The 20,534-nt window shown below is 45.6% G+C and overlaps 1 protein-coding gene across 2 annotated transcripts in view; it reads right to left on the bottom strand.

The window, feature by feature from the left end:
• Nucleotides 1–20,534, bottom strand: part of GNG4 (G protein subunit gamma 4) — a 102,309-nt gene that overhangs the window by 16,530 nt on the left and 65,245 nt on the right. For both annotated transcript variants that reach the window (XM_017862302.1, XM_017862304.1), the window contains one exon: nt 16,221–16,329. In XM_017862302.1, the coding sequence (XP_017717791.1) occupies nt 16,221–16,307 (87 nt within the window). In that variant the 5' untranslated portion in view covers nt 16,308–16,329. The remainder of the gene's footprint in view (nt 1–16,220; nt 16,330–20,534) is intronic.

Genomic DNA, 20,534 nt, shown 5'->3' with positions numbered 1-20,534 from the left:
CAAATATTTATCTGATGGACATGAAGCCCTCCAGCACAGCAGGTCCAACAGCACGAAGACTTGTTGATTCTGAATGCTCTATAGTGATGGAAGCTGGATTTGGAGATAACTGTGTCTTGAAAGCATTTTCTTAAAAGGATTATTATTATTATTATTATTACTGAAATAAAGTCTTGCTCTGTTGCCCTGGCTGGAGTGCAGTGGTGAGATCATAACTCAAAGCAGCCTCTGTCTTCTGGGCTCAAGTGATCCTCCCGCCTCAGCCTCCTGAGTAGGCACATACCACCATGTCCACCTAATTAAAAAAAAAAAAAAAAAAATTAGTAGAGATGTGGTCTTGCTCTGTTTCCCAGACTTATCTCAAACTCCTGAGTGCAAGCAATTCTCCCACCTTGGCCTCCCAAAGTGCCAGGATTACAGACGTGAGCCACTGCACCCAGCATAAAAAAAGTTTAATTATAGGACGATATGTTTATACAAATATATGTGTACATATATATACATATAGGTGTATTTCTATAAAACATATATGACATAAAATGCATCTTCTTAACTATTTTTAAGTATACAGTTCAGTAGTATTAAGTATATTCACATTCTTGTGCAACTATCAGTACCATCCCTCTCCAGAAATTGCAAAACTGAAACTCTGCTTCCATTAAACAACTCTCCACTCTCTCTTTCCCCCAGCCCCTGGAGACCACCATTCTCCTATCTGTTTCTATGAATTTGACTACTCTAGGTACCTCTTATAGGTGGAATACAATATTTTGTCTTTTTGTGCCTGGCTTACTTCTGTTAGCACAGTGTCCTCAAGGTTCACTCATGTTGTCACATGTGTCCGAGTTTCCTTCCTGTTTAAGGCTGAATCATACTCTGTTTTAAGTATACACTACATTTTGTTTATCTATTCATCTATTGATAGACATTTAGGTAGCTTCTATGCCTTGGCTATCGTGAGTAAGCTGCTATTAATATGGATGTACAGATTTCTCTTCAAGACCCTACTTCCAATTCTTTTGGAAAATTCTTTTTCCAATTCTCTTCAAGACCCTACTTCCAATTCCAATCATAGGTGATACATGGATTGTCTCACCTGATCCCATTTCTATACTATTGATTTGGGCCCAGAAATCCTCATAAGTAGGCAACAATGAGGAAGGGGTCCCAGGTTGGGGAGAACAATTGTTCTGAGAGACGGCTAACCACAAACAGCCCCTTGCACAACATCCTGTTCCCTCACTTTGCACGTAGCCCCAGCAGCAGGACTGTAACTACACGAAACCCCTCCAGCATGACCCTATAAAGCCTCCTTCCAGCCCTTGCCTTTTTGAAGACAGTCCCTTTTCTGCTGTGCTGCCCGTTGCTTCCTTGCAACATACTTTCCTTCTAATAAATCTGCTTTTTTTTTTTTTTTTTTTTTTTTTCTAAACCTATGACTGCCTTGGCAAATTCCTTTAGCACTCATGATCCTGGCTGTAGTCATCACACCTGCAACAGGCCCTGCATCAAAGCAGGTGACTGAGCTGTTCCAAGTACATCAAGCCCATCCTTCCATGCCTCCAGTGCCTTCAGTGCCTCCTATGACTCAGATCGTGTGTGGATCCAGCCACGTGCAAGACCCTCAGCCCCTGCTCGGGAGGACCTTTTGACTGAGCAGGAATTTTCTCAGAAGCTTTCTTATGGTCTTAATGTATATTATCATGTGTAAATTAACATAATTATGCACATCTGTATCTCCTACAATGAAATTCAATTGAATAAAATGAAGTAAGTTTGCTAAAGAAAAGCAGCACGTATTTGCATTACATTTAAACTTCTGCATAATTGAGAATATATACATGTTGCCATGGACATAAATGGCCACTTGGTTGGGTAGAGAATTCATTGTAGATGCTATTTCTCCTTGGGCTGGCATCTTCAGAACTGTGGTGAAGTGTTGTCCAGACTGAGATTTTCCGCCTTTGTGGGTGAGGCACTGTAGTGTAGTGATAGCACCCAAGGTTCTGGGCTTGTATCCTTCCTTCATCAAATGGCAACTCTGGACCTCTTTTCTTTTCTTATCTCTTTTCTCTTTTGTCTTTTCTCTCTTCTCTCTTCTCTTTTCTTCTCTTCTCTCTTTTCTTTTCTTTTTTTCATTTCTCTTTTTTGAGATGGAGTCTTGCTCTGTTGTCCAGGCTGGAGTGCAGTGGCATGATCCTGGCTCACTGAAACCTTCTCCTCCTACGTTCAAGCAATTCTCCTGCCTCAGCTTCCCAAGTAGCTGGGACTACAGGTGCTCGCCACTACGCCTGGCTAATTTTTGTATTTTTAGTAGAGATGGCGTTTCACCATATTGGCCAGGCTGGTCTTAAACTTCTGACCTCAAGTGATCCTCCCACCTTGGCTTCCCAAAGTGCTGGGACAACAGGCGTGAGCCACTGCACCTGGCCTGGGCCTGTTTTCTTGTCTGTGAAATGGGTACTCATAGCACCAACATCTCAGGGCTGGTGTGAAAATTCAAGCTCCTAACACATAGTAAGAATGTACCCAGGTTGGGTGTGGTGGCTCACGCCTGTAATCCCAGCACTCTGGGAGGCCAAGGTGGGAGGATTGTTTGAGCTCAGGAGTTAGAGACCAGCATGGGCAACATGGTAAAACCTAGTTCCAGCTACTTGGGAGGCTGAAGTGAGAGGATTGCTCGAGCTGGGGAGGCGGAGGCTGCAGTGAGCCAAGATCACGACACTGCACTCCAGCCTGGGTGACAGAGCGAGACCCTGTCTCAAAAAAAAAAAAAAAAAAAAGAATGTAATCAAGGTTAGGGGTATTTGTCCTAACTGACTGCTTCTTCTGCCTATATTCTTTTCTTTTTTTTCTTTTTTTTTTTTTTAGATAGAGTTTTGCTCTTGTTGCCCAGGCTGGAGTGCAATGGCACGAACTTGGCTCACTAGATTCCTCATGACCTCCTTCCTTGTTTACTGAAGCAGTGTTTGAACGCCTCCCAGGTTCAAGTGATTCTCCTACCTCAGCCTCCTGAGTAGCTGGGATTACAGGCGCCCGCCACTACGCCCAGCTTATTTTTGTATTTTCAGTAGAGACAGGGTTTCACCATGTTGGCCAGGCTGGTCTCGAACTCCTGAACTCCGGTGATCCGCCTCCCCCTCGGCCTCCCAAAGTGCTGGGATTACAGGTGTGAGCCACTGCGCCCTGGCCTCTTCTGCCTATATTCTTAACAGGCTCTTTATTAGTAGTATTGTTTTGTTTTGTTTTTTGCTGTTGACTTATTTGTTGATGGGGAGATCACTCTTTCCTTTTGAGATTAAGACCCTCAGCAGTATTTATGTCTCAGTGTCGATCATTTCTCTCACACTCTTTTCTGGAATATGGCAAGCAGTTCGGACCTGCAGATTCAGGTCTTCCTTTATTTAATGAAGCCATTTTATGTTATATCCTTTAGAGTATTTTCTATTCCATTTATTCTCTCTGCCAGGAACATTCGCATACAAAGGTGGGATGCTGTTGTCAGTCTGGATTTCTATCAGCTTCTAACTGCTTCGGTCTGACACTCCATCTGTTTCTTTTGTTTTCTGTGGACCTTTCTGAAGCCTGTCTCCAGGTCATCACTGCGGTTTTCCACAGCATGTGTGACACACTCTGCTACTCCAGCGGTCCTCCTACCTCCCTCCAATTCTTTCCTTAGCTTTCCACCTTCCTTTCCAACTTATTAGTTTCATCTCTTCTGTTTTTTTTTTTTTTCTTTTTGAGATGGAGTTTCACTGTCACTCAGGTTGGAGTGCAATGGCGCGATCTTGGCTCACTGTAACCTCCGCCTCCTGGGTTCAAGCAATTCTCCTGCCTCAGCCTCCCTGAGTAGCTGGGATTACAGGTGCCTGCCATCATGCCCAGATAATTTTCGTATTTTTAGTAGAGACAGGGTTTCACCATGTTGGTCAGGCTGGTCTCGAACTCCTGACCTCAGGTGATCCTCCCGCCTCGGCCTCCCAAAGTGCTGGGATTACAAGTGTGAGCACCGTGCCCGGCCTAAATAAATTTTTAAAAGACAGGGTCTCACTCTGTGACCCAGGCTGGAGTGCAGTGGCGCATTCTCGGCTCTCTGCAACCTCGACCTCCCAGGTTTAGGTGATCCTCCCACATTAGCCTCTAGCTAGGACTACAGGTACATGCCACCACACCCGGCTAATTTTATCTATATCTATATCTTTTATTTTTTTGTAGAGATGGGGTTTTGCCATGTTGCCTAGGCTGGTTTTGAGCTCCTGTGCTCAGGCAAATCTGCCTTGGCCTCCCGAAGTGCTGGAATTACAGGCGTGAGCCACTGTGCCGGCCTTAAAATATTCTATAATACTACAATAGAAAATTGGGTAAAGGGTAGGAATAGCCAATTAGCAAAAGAAGAATTTAACATACAAAATTAGTTTAATTCCAGTAACAGTCAATGAAATGTATGTTAAAATAACGAGGCATCAGCAATCAAGAGATGGTATGACATAAAGGTTGAGAGCGAAGGCTCTGGAGACACACTCCCTGATTTCCTATCCCTGGGCTCTCACCACTTTCCAGCTGCTGAATTTTAGGCTAGTTAATTAATCTTTATAGACCTCAGTTTCCTCCTTTATATAATGGAGTACCCACTTCATTGGACTGCTATGAGAATTGAGTGAATTTAATGTGACTTGTTCAGAACAGCACACAGTAAGCACTCAGTAAGTGTTGGCTACTATTATCATTATCTGTTAAATTGGTATGGCATAATGAATGGCGTTTTGGGGGAGAATGTGGGAAAACAGCCATACATGACTGATAAAAATATAAATTGGTATCCCTTTCCATAGGGAAATTTGATATTGATTCAAACACTTTCTTGTGTATACAGTCATGTGTTGCTTAATGACGGGGATATGTTCTGAGAAATGGCTTGTTAGGTGATTTCATCATCGTAAGAACACCTCAAGAGTGTACTTCCGCAGACCTAGATGGTCTCTCCGATTACACACTAGGGTGTAGCCTATAGATTACAGCCTACTGCTCCTAAGCTACAAACTTTGGAAATGTTAATTAATTATTTTGAGACAGGCTCTCACTCTCTCATCCAGGCTGGAGTGCAGTGGCATGATCAGGGCTCACTGCAGCCTCGAACTCCTGGGCTCAAGTGATCTTTCTGCCTCAGCCTCCCAAGTAGCTGGGACTACAGTTGTGCACCACATCCAGCTTACTTTTTTGAATTTTTAGTAGAGACAGGGTCTCACTCTGTTGCCCAGCCTGGTCTCAAACTCCTGAGCTCAAGTGATCCTCCTGCCTTGGTCTCCCAAAGTGCTGGAATTGCAGGAATGTGACTGTACTGAACACTGTGGGCAACTGTCACACAACGGTAAGTATCTTGTGTATCTAAACATATCTAAACATATAAAAGGTACGGTAGAAATACAGTACTAGAATATCTTCTTTTTTTTTTTCTTTTTGTTTCTTTTTTTTGAGACGGAGTCTCACTCTGTCGCCCAGGCTGGAGTGCAGTGGCGCCATCTTGGCTCACTGTAGCCTCTGCCTCCCTAGTTCAAGCGATTCTCCTGCCTCAGCCTCCCGAGTAGCTGGAATTACAAGCCTGTGCCACCATGCCTGGCCAATTTTTGTATTTCTAGTAGAGACGGGCTTTCACCATGTTGTCCAGGCTAGCCTTGAACTCCTGACCTCAGGTGGTCCTCCCATCTTGGCCTCTCAAAGTGTTAAGATTAAGTACTTGCTTATTTTAAAATTTTGAAAATGCTGACAAGTATAAAGAGGATAATTGGAATGATCTATAACCACTACCTTTTGATGTTTTTCCATCTATATTTGTTTTACATTTATTATAAAACTGGGGCCATAATGTACATTTATTGTTTTTTTATAACCTGGTTTATCACTGAACAGTATATTGTGATCATATATCCAGGCCAGGAAATATTCTCCTAAAATGTCATTTTTAATATCTATTTCCCCCCGATGTACAGTAATTTATTTAACCAGTCTCCTATCCTTAGACATTTCAGTTATTTCCAAGTGTGAGACTTTTTTTATTTTTCCTTTTTTTTTTTGAGACGGAGTCTCAACCTGTGGGAGTGGGAGATCGCGCCACTGCACTCCGGCCTGGGCAACAGAGAGAGAGAGACTCCATCTCAAAAAACAGCAAGAACAACAACAACAAAAACAAGTACCATTTTAATGAACAGAGAAGTAGTATTATTTTCAAAACAAGCATTAAAGGCCCCTGAAAAGGATATGACTTTTTCACATTCTCACTTCAACCCACCAGATGTTCTGCTTCTTTGTTGGAAGCGCTTTAAGTAAGCTGCATGCTTAGAGATGTGTTCAACTCACTCTCGTTAATTTATGGTTTGAAAGAAATTATCAATGGAATAAGGAGAGTATATACAAGAAATATCTTGAAGACTTGTAAATTCAACTGTTGTGTCCTTGCATTTCCAGACTAAAGTATTTTTTTGATTATTGGTTCTCCTTTCTTTTAAGCATCAGATTATACCCTTTTAAAAGTAGCTCTTTCTCTTTTCTGTTTTCTCCAAATTTCTTAGTTTTTATGAAGGAAGATTGTTAATAACTGCCAGTATCTGTCACGACACAATCCTTTCTTTCTTTTCTTTTTTGAGATGGAGTCTCACGCTGTTGCCCAGGCTGGAGTGCAGTGGTGCGATCTCAGCTCACTGCAGCCTCCACCTCCTGGGTTCCAGTGATTCTCCTGCCTCAGCTTCCTGAGTAGCTGGGATTACAGGTGCCCACCACCATACGCGGCTAATTTTTGTATTTTTAGTGGAGATGGGATTTCACCACGTTGACCAAGCTGGTCTCAGACTCCCAAAGTGGTGGAATTACAGGCTTGAGCCGCTGCGCCCCGCCACAATCTCTTTCCTTGGATGTCAGTATCTTTCTGCACTATTTCACTCTAAATACAGAGGGTCCCTGATGTACGATGGTCTGGCTGAATGATTTTTTTCAAATTGACAGTGGCAGAAAGCAATATGCATTCAGTACGCTCCTCCACTTACCAGGGGAGATCACATCCACATAAACCCATCGTTAAGTAGAAAATATCGTAAGTTGAACTTTCAATTTATAATAGGTTTATTGAGAGGTAGCCCCATTGTAAGTCAAGGGCCATCTGTAGCCAGTTCTCCTGCATTTCTTGGGCTTCAACTTTGCGTGCATCCATCGCCTGAAATTCCTCTCTTCCTGCACTCATGTTTTCACTAGTCTGTAGAACGCAGGCCCAACAATATATTGATCTGTCAACACTCAGCAAATAAAGCTTGTGCTTGCAAAGTTAACCTCAGCCTAAGGGCAGCCCTTGTAGGAACTGTGAGCACACCCACCCCACGGATGTTGAAATTATCTGCCAGAGCAAACGAGACTGGGCAGAATGTTCCTTGGCCAGTTTTCCTTGGCCATTCCATCAGTTCCTCCTAGTCCCTGGCTGAGAGTTGGGCTTGCTCGAGGATGTCTGTCCACCCCAGAGCCGCTTGAGTCACAGACGTAGGATTGACCCAATGTCAGCAACTTCCCTTTCCTCTGGGGCAGGAGAATCAGGGCACCCTGAGGGATGGCACGTGGAAGGCAGCGTGGAAGCCCACCTGGGAGCACTGCGCTTCACCCTTGGGAGAACGACTTCTCAGTGGCTGAACTCTGCATTGTGGCTGCGCAGGCTGGCTTCAGGAACTGTTTTCTCCAGCGAGGCCTCTTACACTCTGCTCAGCTCTGACCTGCCACAATCCCTTGTCAGATTTTCTCTATTTAGTGATCAATGTCATATATGTACTTTTTTTTTTTTGAGACGGAGTCTCACTCTGTTGCCAGGCTGGGGTGCAGTGGCATGATCTGGGCTCACTGAAACCTCTGCCTCCCGGATTCAAGCAATTCCCCTGCCTCAGCCTCCCGAGTAGCTGGGACTACAGACGTGTGCCACCATGCCTGGCTAATTTTTTTTTGTATTTTAGTAGAGAGAGGTTTCACCATGTTGGCCAGGCTGGTCTCGATCTCCTGACCTCATGATCTGCCCGCCTCGGCCTCCCAAAGTGCTGGGATTACAGGCGTGAGCCACCGCACCCGACCATATACATACTTTTCTAATAGAGTTTTAGATTGTTTGAACTTCTGATGGGTGAGAAAAAGAATAAGGCTATGATGGTATTCTTTCCCTGGGAACCCATATGGTTTCCAAAATTTGTCTTTCATGTGCTCTTTCTTTTTTAGAAACCTGGGTATTATTTTCCAAGCTTTATGCTTTTTGTGAGGCTATACAGGTTCCATGGTGAATCCTCCTCATGCCGGTGACAACCTGGAGAACATTACTTGTTTTAGCTGCTGATAAGAGTTTGCAAAGAACACACATCTTTGTTGGGAAATGCTTTGATGTGCTTCTAGGCAAAATGGAGAAGAGTCCCACGGAGTGCGGGTGGTAATTTGGGAGAAGGGCCAAGCAGCAGGGGATTCTCGATAAACATTAAATGAATGGAGGCAGTGAGGAGGTCTCTGAACCACACTGTGTGTGGGTTTAAGGTCTTGCTATGGGCTTTGTGGTGTAAAGCCTCAATCTATATCCCCTACTAAAAAAAAAAGTCTATATTTGCACTTGAGCTTTTGTGCAAATGGGGACAAAGAGAACGTCAAGACGATAATGAATATTACAGCTACATTTTTCCTCCACGAATCGTGCAGACCTCTCTGAATTGGCACTATTACTCTTTCTTACTTTTGCAACCCCATAACTGCTTAATGCAGTTATATTTTCCTTTCTCTTCCCAATGACAGATCTCCCCTTTATTTTCCTGGGCGGCAAATGCCTTCTTTTCCTTCCTTCCTCCTTAGAAACTCTTCTGAGCACAGTAAGCTACAGAGCCTGGCGAGGGCCCTATGGTTGGCTACACACCATGCCATCCTGGGGGCTCCCTTTTGGTTTCCTGCTGGTACCTGCCCTCGCCTGGGATGTCCTCTCTGGGTTCCCATCTGCCGTGCTCTCACCTGGGAGCCAGCTCTGTGGGCCTAGGCATTGCCATAATTCCTCCCATGGACCCTCCAGCTGGTTCCCATGCAGCCTGTCCCCCCATCGTGTGCACATTCACCCACTCCGCATTCTCACCATGCGGTCAGTATGGGCCTAGCCTTCTCTTCTTCCTTGGAAAATCCATCTCAGTGTTTTCTTTCTTTTTTTTTTTTTTAGACGCAGTCTTGCTCTGTCGCCCAGGCTGGAGTGCAGTAGCGGGACCTCAGCTCACTGCAACCTCCGCCTCCCAGGTTCGAGCAATTCTCCTGCCTCAGCCTCCCAAGTAGCTGGGGCTACAGGCACGTGCCAGCACGCCCAGTTAAGTTTTGTATTTTTAGTAGAGATGGGGTTTCCCTATGTTGGTCAGGCTGGTCTCAAACACCAGCTGGGTGTGGTGGCTCACGCCTATAATCCAGCACTTTGGGAGGCTAGGGCGGGTGGATCACGAGGTCAGGAGTATGAGACCAGCCTGACCAATATAGTGAAACCCCATCTCAGTGTTGTCATCTGGCCCTGGTGTTTCTGACATGGTGTGTACAAGTTCAGTGGATTCTAAAAACTGCTCCTCTCCTCCTTCCCCAGGGCTGCCCTCTGTCATTTCCTGTCCAGGCTCCCTCTTTCCTTCCTCCTCTCTGGCAGTAACCTTGCACCCATCCCAGAAAGGCCATTGCCTTTCCCTGGTGACTTCCTCTTTCTTCCCTCCTCAAGGTCCTTGACGAGGTCATCGGGAGTGTCCTTGACAGCTCCCCTTTCTTTCCACATTCTTATAGTCTGGCTGATACCAAGATGCACCTTTTTTTTTGGTCAAACATTGCATCACATAGATTTTTCTGCAAAGTCACACTATGCCCAGAAACCGGGGATGTCTAGGGCTGAAAACCATGTGTGAGCTTCACACTCATTAGGGTGACTGTTACTAAAAAACAGACATCACTAGATCATCAGGGAAATACAAATTAAAGCTACAGCAAGATATCATGTCAAACCTGTTAGGATGGTAATTATCAAAAATACACAAGATAACAAGTGTTGCTGAGTTTGGAGGAAAGGGAACCCTGGTATGCCATTGGTGGGAATTAAATTAGTACAGCCATTTTGGAAAACAGTGTGGATGTTTTCAAAATTAAAATAGAACTACCATAGGATCCAGCAATCCCGCTACTAGGTATATAACCTGAGGATATGAAAGCAGTATGTCAAAGAAAGATCTGTGCTTCTGTGTTCATTGCAGCATTAGTCAAAATAACCAAGTTATGGAATCAGCCTGTCTAACAACGAATGAATGGATAAAGAAAATGTGGTATATTTACACAACGGAATACTACCGAGCCCCCAAAAAGAAGGAAATCTTGTTATTTGAGAAAATATGGGTAACCCTGAAGGATATGATATTAAATGAAATAAGCCATGCACAGGACAAATACTGTATGATCTCACTTATATGTGGAGTGTAAAAAAGTCAAACTTATAGAAATAGAGAGCAAAATGGTGGCTACCTGAGGCTGTGGAGTGGTGAGATTAGAGAGACATTGGTCAAAGGACACGAAGTTTCAGGGCTGGCTGCTGTGGCTTAGGCCTGTAATCCCAGCACTTTGGAAGGCTGAGGCGGGAGGATCACCTGAGACCAGGAGTTCAAGACCAGCCTGGCCAACATGGCGAAACCCCGTCTCTACTAATAATACAAAAATTAGCTGGATGTGGTGGTGCACACTTGTAATCCCAGCTACTCAGGAGGCTGAGGCAGGAGAATTGCTTGAACCCAGGATGCAGGGCTTGCAGTCAGCCAAGATCACGCCATTGCACTCCAGCCTGGGTGACAGAGCAAGACTCCATCACAGAAAAAGAAAAGAAAAGAAAAGAAAATTCAGCTAGAAGAAATAAATTAAAGAGATTTATTGCACATCATGGTAACTACAATTAATAACAATGTATTGTATACTTGAAAATTGCTAAGAGAATAGGTTTTAAGTGTCCTCACCACAAAAAACTAAGTATTTGAGAGAATACATATGTTAAACGGCTTGACTTAGCCATTCCACAATGTATGCCTATGTCAAAAACTTCATGTTGTACACCATAAATATATACCATCCCCCTTGGTACTGTCGTCGTGATAGTGAGTGACTTTAATTTTTACTTGTCAATTAAAGTAAATACATTAATTAAAAAAAAAAAAAAAAACCAAGTGCTGGTCAGGATGTAGAGAAACTGGAATTCCTATGCACTGCTGGTAATGATGTGAAGTGATGAAGCCTCTGTGTAAACAGTGTGACAGTTCCTCCAAAGGTTGAACATAAGGCCGGGTGCAGTGGTTCATGCCTGTAATCCCAGCACTTTGGGAGGCCAAGGCAGGTGGATCACCTGAGGTCAGGAGTTCGAGAGCAGCCTGGCCAACATTTGGTAAAACCCTGTCTCTACTAAAAACAAAAATTAGCTGGGTGTAATGGTGCATGCCTATAATCCCAGCTACTTGGGAAGCTGAGGCAGGAGAACTGCTTGAACCCAGGAGGCAGAGGTTGCAGTGAGCTGAGATCATGCCACTGCCCTCCAGCCTAGGCAACAGAGTGAGACTGTCTCTCAAAAAAAAAAAAAAAAAAAAAAGGCAAAAAGGTTGAACATAGAGTTACCATATGATCTAGCAATTCCACTCGTGGGTACCCAAAAGAACCAAAGTATAGACTCCAGGCCAGGAGTGGTGGCTCATGCCTGTAATCCCAGCACTTTGGGAGGCCGAGGTGGGCGGATCACAAGGTTAGGAGATCGAGACCACCATCCGGGCTTACACGGGGAAACTCCGTCTCTATTAAAAATACAAAAACAAAATTAGTCGAGTATGGTGGTGGGTGCCTGTAGTCCCAGCTACTGGGAAGGCTGAGGCAGGAGAATGGCGTGAACCTGGGAGGCGGAGCTTGCAGTGAGGCGAGATCATGCCACTGCACTCCAGCCTGGGCGACAGAGCGAGACTCCATCTCAAACAACAACAACAACAAACAAAGACTCCAACAGATACTTGCATACCCATGTTTATAACAGCATTATTTACAATAGTCCAGAGGTGGAGATAACCCAAGTGTCCATCAATGGATGAATGGATAAACAAAATGTGGTCTATCCATGCAGTGGAATACAACTCAGCCCTGAAAAGGAATGATGTTCTGATACAGGCTACAACATAGATGGATCTTGAGGACAATAAGTTAAGTGAAATAAGACAGGAACAAAAGGACAAATACTGTGTGATCCCACTTATATGAGATACCTAGCGCAGTCAGATTCATAGAGGAAGAAAGTAGAATGGTGGTCACCAGGGATGGGCAGGGCAAATGGGGAGTTGGCACTGAATGGGTACAGAGTTTCTGTGTGGGAACATGAGAAGGTTCTGGAGATGGATGGTGGTGATGGTTGCACAATATTGTGAATGCACCTAATACTGCTGAATTGAATTGTACATTTAAAAATGGTTAAAAATGATAAATTGTACGTTATATATTAATGTTCAAGGTTGTCCAAGCAAGAAAAACAACAACAACAACAACAAAAACCACCCATGTGTGCTCATGCATCTCTGGCACAGATGCGGTTCCCAGGTTCAGCTCTCTCCTCAGGCGGCCATGGCATTTTCTCTTCAATGACAACATTCTGTTTCCACCAACTCTGCTTCTGAACTGAATCTGACACAGCTGTCACTGGCCTACTCCCTGGAATTACCACATGATCTGAATTAGCCTCTGGCAGGCCCTCTGAGGAATCTTGCATCCATGCTTCCATTACAGTCAGCACAGCAACACGGCGACCTATCCCGGTTTTTTTTTTTTTTTTTTTTTTTGAGACAGGGTCTTGCTCTGTTGTCCATGCTGAAGTGCAGTGGCACAATCTTGGCTCACTGCAACCTCCGCTCCTGGGTTTAAGTGATTCTTCTGCCTCAGCCTCCCAAGTAGCTGGGATTATAAGTACACGCCACCACACCTGGCTAATTTTTGTATTTTTTAGTAGAGATGCGGTTTCACCATGTTGGCTAGGCTAGTCTCGAATTTCTGACCTCAGGTGATTCACCTGCCTCGACCTTCCAAAGTGCTGGGATTACAGGCGTGAGCCACCGTGTCTGGGCTGCCTATCCCTTTGATTGAATACCACCTGAGTAGCTGATACGGTTTGGATCTGTGTCCCTGCTCAAATCTTAATGTGGAATTGTAATCCCCAGTGTTGAAGGTAGGGCGTGGTGGGAAGTGATTGAACACGGGGGTGGTTCCTCATGAAGGGTTTAAAACCATCCCCCTTGGTACTGTTGTCATAATAGTGAGTGAGTTCTCAAGAGCGCTGGTTGTTTAAAAGTGTGTAGCACTTTGGGAGGCCGAGGCGGGCGGATCATGAGGTCAGGAGATCAAGACCATCCTGGCTAACACGGTGAAACCCCATCTCTACCAAAAATATAAAAAATTGGCCAGGCGTGGTGGCAGGCGCCTGTAGGCCCAGCTACTCGGGAGGCTGATTCAGGAGAATGGCGTGAACCCGGAAAGCAGAGCTTGCAGTGAGCCGAGATCCAGCCACTGCACTCCAGCCTGGGCGAAAGAGCAAGGTCTCGAAAAAAAAAAAAAAAAAAAGAAGAAAAAAAGTGGCCGGGCGCGTGGCTCAAGGCTGTAATCCCAGCACTTTGACCAGAGGGCGGATCCAGAGGTTCCAGGAGATCGAGACCATCCTGCAAACACGGAAACCCCCCGTCTCTTACTAAAAAATACAAAAAATAGCCGGGCGAGGTGGGCGGGCCTGTAGTTCCCAGTACTCGGGGACGGCTGGAGGCAGCAGAGAATGGCGGTTTAACCCCGGGAGGCGGAGCTTGCAGTGGACTTGAGGACCGGCACTGCACTCCAGCCTGGGGACAGAGCCGAATCCGTCTCAAAAACAAAAACACAAAACAAAAAAAAAACAAAGTGTGTAGTGCCCCCCGCTTCTCTCTCTTTCTCCGGCTATGTAAGATGTGCCTGCTCACCCTTCACCTTCTGCCATGATTGTAAGTTTCCTGAGGCCTCCCCACCCTCCGCCCCAAGAAGCCAAGCAGATGCCGGCATCGTGCCTGCTGGACCACCTGTGGAACCATGGGCCAGTTACACTTCTTCATAAACTACCCAGTCTCAGGTGTGTCTTCACGGCAATGTGAGAACGAACTTATACAGTAACTCATTTGTCTTTAACTTTCCTCCTTCTTTCAGTGACAGCATGTGTGCCTAAGTGACTCTTGAAGAAGCGTTCATTCGTGAGGACACCCGGTCCCCATAGGGGCTCCTGGGGTGATGTTTGTGGCAGGTGAAGATGCTATTGCAGAATTTATCTTCCTTGCCAGAAGAGAACGCCCGGGCAAAACAGAATTGCCTTATAGCCCAAACTGGGACCCACTGTCTTTTCAGGCCTCTGGCCACGGGGCTTGACAGTTGGATTCTAACTTCTCTCTCCCTAGTGCCTCCCACGTTTACTCTCCATGTTCTGTTGCTTTTCTTGGTGTGTTTGCCTCCCTGATCCCATCTTTGCTGTCTGCTCCACACTGTACCCGATTTCTGCCCCTCCTTGCCTCTCCTAATTACTCAGAGCTTCAACTACCTCCTCGCCTCTGACAACTCCGTCTATTGCTGACAGGTCGGTGCACCTCAAACACCTGTCACCTCATGGCTCCGGCTTCTGCACCTGTGTGCATGGCACCCTCCTCCCATAGCTCTCTTTCCAGCACAACCTGCAGCTCTTCCAGCTGCCCAGCTGCTCCACACGAGCGGTGATTAGCTCACACTGGCCCTTCCTCCTCCACTATCAGCTCAGAGCCAGCCACAGCTCACAACTCCGAGAAGTCTTCCCTGAGCCACACGGAGGAGACTGTCGCCTTCACATGTCTCTCACAGGACCCTGCAAGTATAGATTAGGTGCCCAGCAACGCCTTTCACCACAGTCCTCATCCTTTTCCTGTCTGCACTGCTGGAGCACGGGATGCCTGCAACATTCATTTGAAACCTCTTTCTACGCTATTGGGACCCGCTCTGTCTTAGAATTGCTTTCTGGGTGCTAACTTTGCTCCCTCCTCTAGCCTAGAGACCAAGGACTGACATCTGATTTGCAGTTGGTATCGGTATGTATGAGATGTAGATGCTCTAGTAACACGGGTCCAGTGATACCGACTTACCTCACGCTGGATTCCTTCCTTGCTTCATATACCCTCATGTCACTTTCTGTGCATATTTTCTGCCTCCTTGGAGAGGCTGTACCCCCAGAGCTCCAGGGGAAAAAAATAACTGTCCACACAGAGGCTCCATGTGTCTGTGGCCTTGGGGAACACAAATCAGGGGTCTCACTTGGGCATCTGGGATTCAAAAAACACAGACTCCATGGCAACGGGTGACTCCTGAGGGAGGGGTCGGAGGCTGTGCCGATAGAAGGCTTCAGGAGTCGCCCATTGTCATGAATTCTGTGTTTTTTGAATCCCAGATGCCCAAGTGAGACCCCTGATTTGTGTTCCCGAAGACCACAGACACATGGAGCTTCCTGGCATCAGGCTCCTGACATCAGAGTTGGGGTTCCTTTCAACTCTATTACAGTGAACAAGCGCCATGCTCACACGCTCATTCAGAGTCACATGCTTTGCCTGGCCTCCTGCTCACCTCTGAGTGGCATCTGGAGAAGACGTGGCCTCATCTTGCCTCAATCCTCCGAGCGTGAAGAGACCTGCACTCATCAGTGAAATGAATACAGTGGGAGGTGTCTGGAGCCTTTCTTCACTTTCCCCAAAGGAATATTTGACAAACCCAGGCATGGTTCAGAGCTCCACCCTCAACAATAATCCTGTCAACATATCCGATGTTGTTGAACCTCAAAGGCACTGTATCACAGCAGAAAAGTGATTGATCTCATTGCTAAACTCTCTTTCTTGCTGATTGGCACGACAACAGAGCTAAATAGAGCTGAGATGAATTATGAGTCTATTTTTGGAGACTCCTTATGGAATTCATGCACACTGTGTGTTTTGCATCCTTTGAATCCTTGGGCACACTTAGAACTCTGAAGCAAACACTCATTTGTAAATGTTACAGCTGCCAAGGTTGGCTGGATGCTGTGCTGGGTGACGTGTTAACTCTCACAAGGCTGCTCTGGAAGCAGGAAGAATGTTTTGAGCTGAGCTTCGGGTGGAGGGTGGGACTGACGCATGCATGCTTACCTTGACCCTGTCCATACAGGCTTCCATCTTTAGCTGTTCCACAGCTTTCCTGGCTTGGGAGATGCTAGTGGTGCTGTTATTAGACATGCCCTCTTTTATTCTACTGCCCCTAGAAGTAACCAAATAAAAGGGTTAGAAGAGCTGCTTTTCCAAGGGTAGGGGACCCCACCTCCCACCACCTACAGCTTCTCTGTCCAAGACGGGGGGCATCTGGGAGCACAGGCAGCATTCGGTAGAAAACCCCCGAGATAAGAGAAAGGAATGCCTCATTCGAGTAAGAGGAGCAAGACATGATGCTTTTGTTTGGAAAAACTTTCTCAGTCCCGGAGAGAGTGAGAAGAGAACAGAAGGTTCCAGAATGACTTCTCCATCACCCCCACCGCTGCCACCACCATCACCATCATGACCATAAGTAATGCTTGACATTTGTGTAGTGCTTTTCGAGTCATCAATCACTTTCACACACATTTGGTCATTCATTCCTCTAGCGGCCCATGGAGTTGGTGGGACAGTATTAATTTCTGTTTTGCAAAGGAACAAAGTGCAAAAATCAGAGAAATTAAACCAATAGCCAAAGGTCCTACAGCCAACATTTGTGGATCCAGAACCCAAACTCGAAGCTTCGAAGCCTAGCTGAGTGTCTCAAATGGCCTCTTCTAACAATCTATGACTCAAAACACGTTTCTAATGAATAAAATTGCTTTATTAATTTTAATTTGTTGTCCTTCCAAAAAGTTTACAGACTTTGTGTTGGGAGTTTATTTGCAACAATAAACACACACACACACACACAAACACACACACTCTCTCTCTGTCACCCCATCCCAAGCATGTATTTGTTTTCTAGAGGGAGGCGGCAGAAATTCTCCCTAACCCAACACACATTGATGTCCGTGACTAAGACCACTGTAGTGCTACCTGTTTCACAGAAAGCATGTGCTACACACATCACAGTTGCCCCATCTAATAAGAATCTGCTTCAAAGGAAGCCTAACAACTAAAGAATGAGAGCTGGGGGACAGGTCACTGTGAACAGAAACACAAGTGACACTGGCTCCCAAAGGTACAGATGAGGTGGGAGGAGGCCCTGGCTACCATCTTTTGCTTCTGTTTATATTTTATTTTGGTTTTAGGTTTTTTTTCCCACCTCACAATTGTTGGACTTTATTGTATTAATTTACTTCAGTATGTAAAGCATCAACCATACTTTCAAAGTTAAAATGATGCAAATCGATACTCTCACAGGCATCACTTTCACTGCCCATTCCAATCCTTTTCTCCCTTCCCACCTACCTCTTACGGGCAACCAATCACATTGGACTCCGGTCTATTGTTTCCTACGCTTCTTTTTTCTTTCTTTCTTTCCTTCCTTCCTTCCTTCCTTCCTTCCTTCCTTCCTTCCTTCCTTCCCTCCCTCCCTCCCTTCCTTCCTTCCTTCCTTCCTCCCCATCACATTGGTGTACTTTCCTATGCTTCTTTTTTCTTTTTTCTTCTTCCTTCCCTCCCTCCCTCTCTCTCTTTCTCTCTCTCTTACTTTTCTCTTTCTCTCTTTCTCTTTCTTTCTTTCTTTCTTTTTTTTTCTTTCTTTCTTTCTTTCTTTCTTTCTTTCTTTCTTTCTTTCTTTCTTTCTTTCTTTCTTTCTTTCTTTCTTTTCTTTCTCTCTCTCTCTTTCTGTCTCTCTTTCTCTTTCTCTCTCTCTCTCTCCTTCCTTCCTTCCTTCCTTCCTTCCTTCCTTCCTTCCTTCTGATGGGGTCTCACTCTGTCACCCAAGCTGTAATGCAGTGGAACAGTCACAGCTCACTGCAGCCTCGAACTCCTGGGCTCCACTGATCCTCCTGCCTCAGCCTCCTGAGTAGCTGAGACTACAGGTGTGTGCCACCATGCCTGGCTAATTAAAAACAATTTTTTTTTTTTTTTGTAGACTGGGCCTCACTATGTTTCCCAGGCTAGTCCTGTGTTTATTTTCATAGAAAGTAAGCAGTTACATGTGTATTTTCTTCTTTCTCCTTTCTTACACAAAAACATAATGTGTGTGTGTGTGCTTTTAAACTTTGTTTTTATATTTAACAATACATTTTAGAAAGCACCACATATCAGTTCATTGATATGCAAAAAAGATCATACTCATTCTTTCTTATAACTACATAGTACAGTACTCCATCGTGTGGATATACTGTATATTTTTCAATCCATGTATTTAGGGGCATTTACATATTCTCATATTATTGTGGGTGTATCTTCAAGGTACATTTCTGGAATTGCTGGGTCAAAGGTAAATGCATATTTACTTTTGTGATATGTTGCTAAATTCTTTTTTTTTTTTGAGACGGAGTCTCGCTCTGTCCCCCAGGCTGGAGTGCACTGGCACAGTCTCGGCTCACTGCAAGCTCCGCCTCCCTGGTTCATGCCATTCTTCTGCCTCAGCCTCCAGAGTTGCTGGGACTACAGGTGCCCACCACCATGCCCAGCTAATTTTTTGTATTTTCAGTAGAGGTGGGGTTTCACCATGTTAGCCAGAATGGTCTCGATCTCCTGACCTCATGATTCACCCGCCTCGGCCTCCCAAAGTGCTGGGATTACAGGCGTGAGCCACCACGCCTGGCTGACATATTGCCAAATTCTGTAAGGTAACATTTTGATAATTTTTGCATCAAGATTCTTAAGTAATTTTTGAATTAAGTACTATTCTGAAGTAATAAATTAAGTCATTTAATGCTACCTTCACCTGGTTTACATATCAATGTTATACTTGCTTCATACAAAACATTTAGAACTTTTAAGAAATTTTCTATTTGGCGAGGAGGTGAGTGTGCAGGACCCACTGTCTCTGTGGGTTTTATAACATATGAACTAATTCTCTGGCCCAGATAAGGCATAATGGCGACTGCATTTGTCCAAAGGCAATTTTTGAAAGGTAAAATATTCTTGTTAGAAGACAGATCAGCCACCCAAATCAGAGTTTAATAGATGTGTGTCCTTATCTTGGTTTGGAACTTTAACTCAACAACAAGGGAAGGAGAATCACGAGAAGTTGGGAGCTTTGAAATCCGAGGAACGTCCCCCTCACCCCCTACACTGCAGAACCGTGCATGCGTTCCTGCACATGTTGGCATGTCCTTGGGTGTGTCTGTGTGTGCCCACGTGCCTGCCAGTGCAGGCCTTGTGCCAGTCTGTGTGTGCGTGGTCATCTTTCCATGGGTGCGTGTGCCGATGTGTCTGCGTTGCTATGTGTCTACACAAAATGAGGGAGGAGACACAGTCTAGTTCCCCACCCTTCCCAGCTGATGCAATGAAGCAAGGACCCTGATATGTTTGGATGTTTGTTCCAAATCTCATGAGGAAATGTGATTTCCAGTGTTGGAGGTGGGTCCTGGTGGGAGGTACTGGATCATGGGGCCAGATCTCTCAGGAATGGCTCAGCGCCACCCTTTGGTGATGAGTGAAAGTCACTCGGAGTTCATACAAGACCTGGTTGTTTAAAAGTGTGTGTCGCCTTCCTGCTGTCTCTCTTGCTCCCACTCTTGCTACGTGATAGTCTGGCTCCCCTGTCACCTTCTGCATGAGTGGAAGCTTCCTGAGGCCTCACTGGGAACAGATGCTGGTGCCATGCTTCCTGTACAGCCCGCAGGACCATGAGCCAATTAAACCTCTTTCCTTTATAAATTACCCAGTGTCAAGTATTCCTTTATAGCAATACAAGACAGCCTACTACAGACCCTACAGTGACTGCCTTCAAACCTTGATCCTGCTCTCCCCATTCTAGACTCCATCCCTCTTGCCCCTTGTCTTTGACTCGGACATTTAGGAGTTGGGGAGGTTGAGGGTAAGAGGAGGTAGAGTCTGGGATCAGCAGGGGTGAAGCTAAGAGGACACGGAGCAGGGCAAAGGGAGGAGGGGAGGGCTCTGCACTGTGTGTGAGGGAGTGTGTCGGTGAGTAGGAGTGTGTGAGTGTGGGGTGGGGGTGAGTGTTTGTGTGAGTGTGTGGGGTGTGAGTGTGGGACAGAAAGTATGTGTGAGGGTGTGGGTGAGTGTGGGTAAACGTGACTGTGTGAGGGTGTAGGGTGGGGTGCGTGGGATGACAGTGTGTTAGCGCATGTGAGGGTGTGAGTTGGGGTGAGTGTGTGTGTGAGGGTGGGGGTGGGCGTGTGTGTGTGAGACAGCGTGTGTGTGAGCATGTATGAGGGAGCAGGGTGGGGGTGAGTGTGTGTGTGAGGGTGGGTGAGCGTGTGTGAGGGTATAGGGTGGGAGTGAGTGTGAGTCTGTGTGAGAGAGTGTGTGGGTGAGGGGTGGGGTGTGTGAATATGAGGTGTGTGC

The sequence above is a fragment of the Rhinopithecus bieti genome, unplaced genomic scaffold, assembly GCF_001698545.2.
Source record: "Rhinopithecus bieti isolate Rb0 unplaced genomic scaffold, ASM169854v2 scaffold_57691, whole genome shotgun sequence".
NCBI classification, from domain to species: Eukaryota; Metazoa; Chordata; class Mammalia; order Primates; family Cercopithecidae; genus Rhinopithecus; species Rhinopithecus bieti.
Note: the sequence above shows the minus strand (reverse complement) of the source record. Positions and strands in the feature narration are given on the sequence as shown.